This window comes from Saimiri boliviensis, chromosome 4, assembly GCF_048565385.1.
Source record: "Saimiri boliviensis isolate mSaiBol1 chromosome 4, mSaiBol1.pri, whole genome shotgun sequence".
Lineage (NCBI taxonomy): Eukaryota > Metazoa > Chordata > Mammalia > Primates > Cebidae > Saimiri > Saimiri boliviensis.
The window spans coordinates 32,913,653-32,925,645 of NC_133452.1; the positions used below are offsets into that span (position 1 = coordinate 32,913,653).

General features: G+C 43.6%; 1 protein-coding gene across 2 annotated transcripts in view; it reads right to left on the reverse strand.

The window, feature by feature from the left end:
• PEX7 (peroxisomal biogenesis factor 7) overlaps positions 1-7,357 on the reverse strand; it is an 88,388-nt gene extending 81,031 nt beyond the window's left edge. Inside the window, exons 1-3 of one of the 2 annotated variants that reach the window (XR_012517174.1) lie at positions 7,154-7,302; positions 4,764-4,821; positions 3,531-3,681 (exon numbers count right to left, since the gene is read on the reverse strand). Coding sequence is in view for 1 of the 2 variants with exons in the window: in XM_039467948.2 (XP_039323882.1) it covers positions 3,531-3,681; positions 4,764-4,821; positions 7,154-7,283 (339 nt within the window). In the remaining variant the exon portion in view is untranslated. Of the gene's footprint in view, positions 1-3,530; positions 3,682-4,763; positions 4,822-7,153 lie in introns of both variants that reach the window. The other variant, XM_039467948.2, reaches the window with a different exon arrangement.
• Between the last annotated feature and the right edge of the window lie 4,636 nt (positions 7,358-11,993).

The following is an 11,993-nucleotide window of genomic DNA, read 5'->3' on the forward strand; positions in this document are numbered from 1 at the left end:
AGGTGTGCACTACCACACTAAGCTAATTTTTGTATTTTCAGTAGAGCCGGGTTTCGCCATGTTGACCATGCTGGTCTCAAACTCCTAGCCTTAAGCGATCTGTCCACCTCAACTTTCCAAAGTGTTAGGATTACAGGTGTGAGCCACCACACTCAGCTTCATTTATTAATTGATTCAACAAATACTTACTAGCTCCTTAAAACTCGTGTTTGAGCTTAAAACCTTTTAAGTATTTTTGAGTATCTGGCATATGCAATGGACTGAATGTGCCCCCACAAAACTCACATATTGAAATATTAGGTCTCCAACGTAATGATTACGAGGTGGGGCCTCTGGGGGGTAATTAGGTCATGAATGTAGAGCCCTCATGAATGAGATTAGTGCCCTTATAAAAGGGATTTCCAAAACCTCTCTCATCCTCTTGTGGGCACCTTCATCTTGGACTTCCAACCTCCAGAAAAGTGAGAAATAAATTTCTGTTCTTCATAAGGCAGCTGGTCTATAACACTTTGTTACAGCAGCCTGAACAGACTGAGACAGAAATTGGTGCCAAGAATTAGGGTGGCTGCTGTAACAAACACCTAAAAAGGTTATCTTAATTTATTTTTCACATAACCAAGAAAAATACGTGAAACAGTAAACTCTGACTGTTGAAGCCACTTCACTGTTTTCTATTACACTAACATTCAAGGCATCCTGATACAAATGCTATTCAAAAATTGCATCTGAAAAGAAAACAAGAAAGGTTAACTAGAATAGTAGTATGCAAAACAAATTTCAAAAATTAAAAAACCCCAAAGTGTGTCTTCAGTTCAAAAGAATCAGTTGCAAAACTATAAAATGATGTAAAACTGATTTAACAGCAGTTCAGATAACAGAAGAGGGAAGTGTGTTACTAGTAGACTCAAAGTAACCTAACACTAAGGATGTGGCTGAGAACAATGGACAGCCCCTTTAGGTAATATTATTAGAACTAGGCGCTCAAGATTATAGTGGTAAAATCTTATAAAGCTTAGCCCTTCATCACATTTCTGGAATAAATTAGGTATACTACATTGAAAGGGACATTGAAAAACAGGATTATCAAACGAGGTTACCAGGAGGATGAAAGATGCAGAGATCACGCCATCTGAGGACAGGACGTGAAATGCAAGTGCAGCCTGGAAGAGGCACGATGGCTGTTTTCAAGAGGTTTCCTGGACAAAAGGGGCTGGACTTTGTCTTACCATTTCAAAGAAAGGCACTAAGAGCAACAGTTGGTTGCTAGAGAAGGTAGATCTGGGCTTACAAGAAGCAGTTTCTTAATCATGAGAACACTTTAAAATTCAAATAGGTTCTATCGAGAGGAAGCGAAATTCACTTTCACTGAGATGAAGTAAAGACTGAGTGACCAATCACCTAGGACATCCTAGAACAGTATTTCCCAGAGAGTAGTTCCACAAGAGATTATTTTAACTGGTACGTACATTCATTTTATTCATTACTTATTGATTTTAATGTACATTAAAAACAAATAAATGTACATAGTAAAGTAACCATCGACCCCATTGTTTCATGAATATTACTGTTTCAGGGTAAATGAAGCAACAACTTTAGCTGATTGAAAGAAAAACATTAGGTCAATATATTGAATTTAACTTAATTAGCTATATTATTTTATGATGTTAGTTACCACCCTTGAATTTATACACGTAAGTCATAAAAGGCACCAAAGACTTAAGAAAAAGGAAAAAAAAAACTTTTAAGAAGAAAATATTTTTTAAAAAAGAAAGAAGAAAAAGAAAAACATTAAATTAATTATAACATAAGTGTTATAAAAAAGATGCCAAAAATCACAAACACTAGCCTGGTCAACATAGCGAAACTTCATCTCTCCAAAAAAAAAAAAAAACACAGAAAAACACAGGTGGGATCACTTGAGCCCAGGAGTCCAAGACCAGCCTGGCCAACATAGTTGAACCCCATCTCTATTGAAAATACAAAAATTAGCAGGGCATGGTGGCACAAGTCTGTAATTCCAGCTACTCAGGTGGCTAAGACACGAGAACGGCTTGAGCCTGGGAGGTGGAGGTTGCAGGGAACCAAGATCGCACCACTGCACTCCAGCGTCAGCAACAGAGCGAGACCCTGACTAAAACAAAACAAAACAAAAAAATGCACCCAGGTTCCACAAAAGTATCTGAATTTTGGACATATTACTCTGTAGAGATTAGTGTACTGATCATCCTGAAACTAAAATTTCTCCTTTATCAAAATTGTCTTAATATTCAGTAATTCCCTGAAAACATGGTGATTTACAACTACATTTATTCAAATAGCTATCACAATAAAAATACAAACTGGCTGGGCACGGTGGCTCACACCTGTATTCCCAGCACTTTGGGAGGCCAAGGCAGGTGGATCATGAGGTTTGAGACCAGCCTGGTCAATACAGTGAAACCCCATCTCTACTAAAAATACAGCCTGGGTGACAGAGCAAGACTCCATTTCAAAACAATTAAAAAAAAAAAAAACTAGCCAGGTGTGGTGGTGCTTGCCTGTAGTCCCAGCAACTCAGGAGGCCAAGGCAGAAGAATTGCTTGAACCTGGGAGGCGGAAGCTGCAGTGAGCTGAGATTTTGCCGCTGCACTCCAGCTTAGGCGACAGAGACCCCATCTCAAAATAAAATAAAAATAAAAATAGAAACTAAAATGTTTCAATACTTCAATAACAATTTCAGAAATCTTGATTGTCAATAGCTACAGCTATAAAACATCTGGATCCCTCACATAACTAATCTTTTACCAAAAAAGACTGATGATATTCTTGCATCTAATAAGCATTTATTGAGGGCCTTCTTGGGCCAGGCACTGTGGTGGACAAAAATTTGAAGGTAAATTAGCAAGTTTTCATTTGAAGGACGTACTGCTACCTTAAGGCAAATCTTAAAACATTCAAGGTAAAAACACAAAAAAGAGGATGTCTTCATTATTATCTTCGCTGAAAACATATACATATGTTAGTACAACTGAAACCCAAACTATTTTCTATGCTATACATACACACACGCAACATCCAGATTTAGATATAAATGGTCAAAGTTCTGCCTCATACTCAGTATTTTATGCTCTTGCTCCAATACATTCTGAAACTCCTCAAGAATCTCACTGAAGCCCCAAAGGCAATCTTGTGATGTCTCTGTGAAAAGTCCACCTACCTCTATCTTAAAGCACGCTGTGGCAAGCACATTCTTAGAGCGCAAAGAAAGTGATGGGCCTCTCGGGAGGAAACGATGCCAGAGTCCACGGCTGGAGGCGTTTTTTTCTGCCTAATGAGAAGACTGACCTTTTCTTTCCTTTCTCAGCTCCTTACGCCAAGAGGTACTTTATGTTTGAATAATCAAATAATAAGTGACATCTAGTGTGTCTAAGAAATACTAAAGTTTAAACTTGTCCCCAGGAGACGTTTCTCCATGTGTGTGCATCCCCAAAGGGATTTCAACCAAAGTCAAAGAAAGGAAACTAATCGGCCCAGAAAGATTTCCCACCTACCTCCTGAGTGTGTTCCTTACAGACCTGCAGCGGCCCCGCAGCTCTGGCCGTGTCCCAGAGCTGCAGCGAACCATCGCCACTGCAGGTGACGAGGACATGTTCATTGTTCTCACTCCAGGTCACATCAAACAAACCATCACTCCAGTCAAAGCTACACCAGGAAAAAACAAACAAACAAACAACACTTATATGGGCAGCTACACAAAACAAAACAAAAAACAATTACAATTATGGCTTTTTTTCTTAAAATTTATCACATATTTTAATACATATATCTCATGTAATCTTCACAACTATGGGAGTTAAGTAGAGCAGGTACTTGACAAATATGGCAACAGATTCAGAAAGGTCAAAAAAAAAAAAAAAACAGTCCAGTGGAATGTCACAGTCCAAAAACGTAATGCTACAAAATACACTACTCCACATTTTTTATGTTTAAAGTTTTATAATTTATGAGTGGACACTAAGAAATAGGCTTCAGATTTGTTTTGTTTTTTATTTAAGAGAAGGAGTCTTGCTCTGTCACCCAGGCTGGAGTGTAGTGGCCCAATGAGAGCTCACTGTAGCCTTGAACTGGACTCAAGCAATCCTCCCGCCTCAGCCTCCCAAGTAGCTGGGACTACAGAGGTACACCATTGGGGCACAGCTAATTTTTTTTAAAACAATTTAGGCCAGGCCTGGTGGCTCATGCATGTAATACCAGCACTTTGGGAGGCCAAGGCAGGCAGATCACCTGAGGTCAGGAGTACAAGACCAGCCTGGCCAAAATGGCAAAACCCTGTCTCTACTAAAAACTACAAAAATTAGCCAGGCATGGTGGCAGGCACCTGTATGTAATCCCAGTTACTTAGGAGGCTGAGGCAGGAGAATCACTTGAACCCAGGAGGCAGAGACTGCAGTCAGCCAAGATCATGCCACTGTACTCCAGCCTGGGTGACAGAGCCAGACTCTGTATCAAAAAAAAAAAATTGTTTTAGAGATAGGGTCTTCCTATGTTGTCCACCAGGCTGGTCTTGAACTCCTGGCCTTGAGTGATCCTTCTGCCTTAGATTTGGAAATAGCTGGGACTACAGGTACACACACCACAACCAGCTAAAAGTAAACTTCATCCTATGCAAACGCCAAGGTTCCTTTTATATTGTAAATTAAAATCCTGAACAAAGAGTCAAAACCTCATTCTATTAAGGCTTTAATAGCAACAATATATACCTTTAATAATTAGAGCCACTTTACCTTCTAAAAAGCCTTAGCCCAGATTCATTCGGATCCAATATTAGTAGGGTTCCACAGCCTAAAAAGAAAAAAAAAGCAAGGTCATGCCTTTGAACCTGCCAGGGTAGCATCAAAAACCAAGGAATTATCAAGTAATTGGTACCTGATTGTAATATTACAAATTTCTCCCTCAAGTTTTTGGGACCTTGAATACCAAATGGTTAGGTGATCAATTTCTCCCTCAACTTTTTGGGACATGATACCAAATGTGTTCTCTATTTCCATTTTTCTATATTATACTTCAATAAATATTCAACTTCCCATTGCACCTATGATTGGGATCCAGAAATGGACCTAACAGGGGGGCAAAATACTTAGGGGCCTACTCTGTAGCCAGACAAGGCATCAGGAATACAAACCTTCCAAGTTGGTGTTATCATCCCTACTGACAGATGCGAAACCTCCAGCTTACAGACCCCAGGGACTGCGCTCCTCCTAAGTCGCCTTGCCTCACCAACAAATCTAAAATACATCTAACACAGTATTTTAAAACAAAATATGAATGCGGAGATACCTGGTGGGATTTAGCACGCCTAGTGGTAATAAAGTCCTGAAAACAGTATCAATATGTTACCTATCAAAGATTATTTTACAAAAGGGTCACTGTATTTTAAAAGTTATATTTAATTGTATAAAGACCAAGGGGGGCAATCTCTTCTATTTAAACATGACATATATATATATATATATATATATATATATAGTTTTAAAGACAGAGTCTCTTGCTCTTTAGCCCAGGCTAGACTGCAATGGCATGATCTCGGCTCACTGCAACTTCTGCCTCCCAGGCTCAAGTGATTCTCTGAGCAGCTGGGATTACAGGCACGTGCCACCGCACCTGGCTAATTTTTGTATTTTTAGTGGAGATGGGGTTTCACCACGTTGGCCAGGCTGGTCTCGAACTCCTGACCTCATGATCCGCCCACCTCAGCCTCCCAAAGTGCTGGGACTACAGGCCTGAGCCACTGCACCTGGCCAATACCAACTCTTTTTAAAGAGTTTTTGCATAAGATTTAAAGTAGGATTACAGGCCAGTCACCAGTGGCTTGAGCCTGTAATCCCAGCACTTTGGGAAGCCAAGGCAGGAGGATCGCTTGCACCCATGAGTTCAGGACCAGCCTGGGCAACACAATAATACCCTGCCTCTACAAAAAAATTACAAATTAGCCCGGTGTGGTGGTACCTGCCTGTGCTCCCAGTTACAGGGGAGGTTAAGACAGGAGGATCATTTGAGCCCAGGAGGTTGAGGCTGCAGTAAGCCATGCCTGCACCATTCTACTCAATCTGGGCAACAAAGTGAGACCCTGCCTCTAAAAAGAAAAAGATAAAAGATAAAAAATAAAATTCCTACCATTATAGACTCATGAGTCTTCAATCTAACCGGTGAGCCATGTAAATCCGAACGTGCAAGCACTAAGAGCCAATAATGAAAATAAATCAAGTATTTCTTTGACTTTTAGAAATAACTTTTTTTTTCTGCTGTAGACCACTGATATTATGCAATGAGTTGCTGCATCTCGCTTCGGTGCATGTAACAGCTAGGGCATGAATTAAGGCAAAACCGAGAATGAACCCGCGCCTTTTCATCTAGTTCATGGACAGAGACGATTAACTATTTTTTTCTTTTCTTTTCTTTTTTTAAGACGGGGTCTCAGTCTGTCACCCAGGCTGGAGTAGAGTGATGTGATCTCAGCTCACTGTAGCCTCAACATCCTGGGTTCAAGCCTCAGCCTCCTGAGCAGCTGTAACCACAGGCCAAGACAATTAACTGGAGTCTCTAACATCTACTTGCGAATGTGTGCACCCCTCATGAGACAACTACAAGTGAGGACTGAACTTGATACATTTCATGTTGTCACCCGCGGGACTCCAGGCATCCGCTGTAGAGCATCCTCCTTAGGAAGACCAGCCCGCAGGCGTCGCGGCTCGGTGCTCGAATGCAGACTGGGAAATGTGGGCCGACTCGCGAGCCCTGCAGCGGTTCTGGTTCGGACCCTCTTCCCGGTACGGCTGTGCCGGGCGGACCGATCGGAAGGGCCAACGCAGGCTCCCCCGGCTCTCCGCACGGGGACATGTGCCTGGGCGCGTGACAGATGGCGGAGGCAGCGCGGTGTCAGGGAACAAGGACACGAGCTAGCAGGCTACACCTATATGCGTTTGCACGCAACTGGAAGAGCATCGACCCCCGCGCTCCGCCAAGGAGGGAGCGGCGCGGCTCAGTGCCTCTTCTGCCCCCTGGCGCCGACCCGCGGCACCGTCTACGCTCGGAGGGGCTTTCCCTCGAGCACGAGGAATTGGAGCCCGCTGCCCCCCACCTCCGCCCCCGCCCAGGCGGCGCGGTCCCGCCTCACCCGCTATGCCGTAGTGCTGCGCAGCGGCGCAGGCCAGGCGGCCCGGCAGGTACGGGGAGAACTCGGCGGCGTAGCCGTGACGGCCCGGCACCCGCAGCGTCCGCGCCGCTCCGCCGCACACCGCGTTCATCCCGCCCGCCGCCCCCGGCCCTCGCCGCCCAGGCCGCGGAAGCCGGTCCGAGTCCGGGGCGTACCGGAGCCGTTGGCGAGACCAGGAAGAGCGGGCGGAAGTGCGGACCGCGTGCCCTGTATTCGAGATTCTGATTGGTCCGCAAGGGAAAAGCCGGTGACTCCGACGGGGACCATTTTTGTTTTGGGTGAAACCGGACTGAATTGCGCCTGCTGCAAACATCCATATCTATCAGGGGAGTGATCTAGGGTTAAGTATTATTAATAATTACGACAACTTTTGTCTTTGCGTCTCAGCCTCGTCTGCGCGGCTATCTGGTTTTTATTAATTCATTGAGCGTTTGGAAGGCCAGCATCAGGAACTTTTCCTGATAATTACTGAGATAAGTTATAGCCACTCTGAATCCACGCAGCGCGTCCAGAAGGCAATTGCGTGCTGCGTTGCCCAAGGAAATTGGAAGCAATGATAACTTAAGTCGTGGAGTCAGTGCGATATTTAGTAACAAGAGTGTGGGCTACTGGGCTACTTCCACACTATAACGAGAAGATGAGACTCCAACTCCAAACTAACCTCCCATGCTTGGCAAGTTCTGGAGGAGCTGGCCAGTTCTAATGAAGCTAAGAAAAACAGCAGCACATCATCATAAACAACTAACTTTTTAAAACAGTATCACTATATATGTATATATTGTATGGAAATAGGTAGTCAGGTGCTGGTGCTCATTCATTCATTGCTGGGCATGTACTATGTGGAAGATAACCATATATAATTCATCTACCAAGGCAAGGTACTTTTGAGAGTAAAGCGGGTGTAATTATTAAGCCAGGTCAACAGGCACAAACCAAGTCATATGATCAGCTTTACCATATAGCAAGCACAGTATTAGGCATTTGGGATTCAAAATCATAGGATATGGTCCATGGCCTCAAGAGATTAGAGTCTACTGAAGAGAAGACATGTAATTAGTTAAGTGTAATCAAAATACTGTAGAGGCTATGAGAAATATACATGGGGTATTTTTAAAAGGTGACTGTCAGTGCCAGAGGTTGGGGGCTTGCAGGAAAGGCTGCAGACAAGAGGTAGTCTTTATGGTGATGAGTAGGTTTTCTTGAAGTGGACAAGAAGATGGAGGTTTCTGTAGGAGCAAGAATATCATGAGCAACTGGGGAGACCCCAACCAGCACGATCCATAGGGGATGGTGGCTGCCAGGACTCCGCCTGGCCAAATGGAAGGGATATGGTGAAAGAATATTGGGTGGGGAGACTAGAGTGTTGTGCTGGAGCTAGATCGTGATGAGTCTTGTATACCGTACTAAGAGAATTGGATTTCTACTGTAAACAATGAAAAAGGGTGGAAGTTTTCTAATGTGAGAAATTAAATGACCCAGGTTTTATTTTAAAAAGTCCTACAACACTAATCTGGAGATAGAGTTTGGAGATGGGGAGGCCATTTAAAGATGTTAGCAGGCCGGGTGCAGTGGCTCACACCTGTAATCCCAACACTCTAGGAGACCCAGGTGGTCAGATCACTTGAGGATCCAGACCAGTGTGGCCAACATGGTGAAACACCATCTCTACAAAAAATACCAAAATTCGCTGGGTGTGGTGGCACATGCCTGTAATCCCAGCTACTCAGGAGGTTGAGATGGGAGGATCACTTGAACCCAGGAAGTGGAGGTTGCAGTGAGCTGAGATCAAGCAAGACTCCCTCTCAAAAAAAAGAAAAAAAGACTTTAATAATAATTCAAACAAAAGGTAAGAACTTAAACAAAGATTATGGTAATGGGAGTGGACAGTAAGAGTCAGATAAAATGTTAAGGCAGTAACTCATAATATCTGCATAAAGAAAGAGGAATCAAAATGACTTCCAAGTTTCAGACTTATGTGCCTCAGGCACTGCTCCCTGAAATAGGGACCATGGCAGGAGCAGGTTTAGGAAGAAAATGAGCTCCAGTTTTAAAGTGTTGCCTGTGAATTTCTTATGGGCTACTGGACATACCAGTTGGCACTCATTTGGATTTAGATAATATTTAAAGCCATGGGAATGACTGCCCTCAGGAAGAGAGTGATATGAAAAGAAAAGAGAGCTAAAAATAGAACTCTCAACAGGCGTGGTGGCTCACGCTTGTAATCCCAGCACTTTGAGAGGCCAAGGCAGGTGGATTGCTTAAGACCAGGAGTTCGAAACCAGCATGGGTGACATGGCAAAACCCCGTCTCTACAAAAAATACAAAAATTAGCCAGGTGTGATAGCATTCACCTGCAGTTACAGCTGCTTGCGGGGTGGCGGGGGCGGTGGGGGGGATGCTGAAGGAGGAAGGTCAGTTGAGCCAGTGAGGTCGAGGTTGCAGTGAGCAGTGTTTGCACCACTTCACTCCAGCCTGGGCAACAAAATGAGACCCTGTCTCAAAAAATAAAATAAAATCAAAAAGAACTTTGGGAGAAACAACAGTATGTAAGGCTTGGCAGGGGAAGAGGAGCTACAGGGACTCATAAGATGCATTCTATTCATTAATTCATCTGTTTAAGAATACGGGTCAGTTTGAATTTGCACACTACTTTCTGATGCATACTTAGGCAGACAGACTAGCAGATGGACTCATTATAAATAATATGACTCAACAGAGTTCTTCTTAACAGTATTGAAGGAACTATAACATCTATTATGGTGACTGGCACATAGTAAACATTAGAGAGAAAAACGACAACCATTACTATGGTAGCAGGCAAGAATTTGTTAATAGACTCAAGTACGCAAGACATAGAGCATTTCTTTATTTTCTTCAACTAACTTAAATCTCCATTTTTCAAGGCTGATTGTTGGAAAATTTCATCCCATTATATTTGGGGCTTCCTGGCACTCCCTAGGACCACACTACAATCTGATTAAGTAGAGTGTAAAGTCCAGGAAGGCAGGATCATTGTGGTAAGTAGTCTCTAATTGTCAGATGGCTCCCTAGGCAATTCTGAATGGGCCTACAAATGTGCATTTTCATGCAATACTTGAATACAGGCAGGGCCTAGGCCTCATTGCAGAGATGGGCTCCCACATCCCTGAGGACCCCATGATACCATCTTCTGAGGGAGCAGGGCCCCATCACTGTCACTTCTCCATACTTAAGAATGTCCCCTCTCAACCTCTGCTCTCTCACTCACACCACATAGTCATCTCTTGCATCTTCCTCCTCAAAGACACATCACAGTTCTGTTCAGTGAGTTTAGGCTTTTGCCAATGATTATAAGCAGTTTCTATGCCAGTCCTTCAAGTACCTTGAGTCCAGGGATCACAGAGGGTCTGACTACCTAACTGAAATTGGGGAAGGGACTGGGCGCCATGACTCATGCCTGTAATCTCAGCACTTCGGGAGGCTGAGGCAGGCAGATCACTTTAAGTCAGGAGTTCGAGACCAGCCTGACCCCATCTCTAGTGAGAAGACAAAAAAGTAGCCAAGCATGGTGGCACATGCCTGTAATCCCAGCTACTCGGGAGACTGAGGCACGAGAATCTATTGAACCAGGGAGATAGTGGAGATAGCAGTGAGCTGAGATTGCGCCACTGTATTCCAGCCTGGGTGACAGAGTGAGACTGTCTCAAAAAAGAAAGAAAAAAATGGGGGAAGGAAAACCACCACAGCAAAACAATACCTGAATAAATTGTCCCGCCATACTGTTAATGAAAAAAGGTAAATATCAATTATTAATAACAATTGACATGTTTTTATTCAAGGGGAACATTTTGTCTGTTTGTCTGTTTTCTTTCAGGATCACTGCACTTCTATAAACCTGAGATCCTAACACGCAGAAGCACATAGAATAATACACATGGCTCCCCTCACACCCAAACCACACAAGCCCCGAATTCTTACCCTCCCTCCGTGAACCTGAGACAGAATATGTGTACCTCATCACCCAGGCAGCATTCCTCATATTTCAGATTCCTGCCTTATAACCTTGTAGGGTGAGTTTTATAATATAGATTCCATGGCAAGTGGCAGACATTCAAAGTCCCAGGGACTGGGCCTGAAAGTCTGCATTTTAACAAACTCCTCAGGGTGCTTCTCATATGCTGGCTAAAGCAGACGGGAAAGAAAATCGCTTGGGGAAAAGTGGTCAGCGCTGACAGGGACTACTAGGGCAGTGGAAGCAAACATGTAGGTAAAGCAAGAATATGCTTCAAGGCAAAGCAAGCTGGGCTTAAGATGTTCAGAGATGGGTATCATTCGTGCAACATCGACGCCTTATGTGAAGAACAAAGAATTGCATGACATCTCCCTCCTAAATTCAGAGGAGAACACTAGAACTACATTTTTCACATAGCAATATGGTTATGAGTACAGGCTCCAGATCAGACTCATGTTCAATTCTTACCTTATAGATTAAGGCTGCGAGTGCAGTCGCATGATCTTGGCTCACTGCAACCTCTGCCTCATGGGTTCAAGTGATTCTCCTGCCTCAGCCCCCCGAGTAGCTGGGGATACAGGTGCATGCCGCCACGCCACACCTGGCTAATTTTTTTGTCTTTTCAGTGCAAAAGGAGTTTTCACTATGTTGGCCAGGCTGGTCTTGAACTCCTGGCCTCAAGTGATCTGCCCGCATTGGCCTTCCAAAATGCTGGGATTACAGGTATTATCATTATACGTTATACAAAAAAAAAAAACTTGCAAACGCATGTTTATAGTAGCATAATTCACAATTGCAAAATCGTGAAGC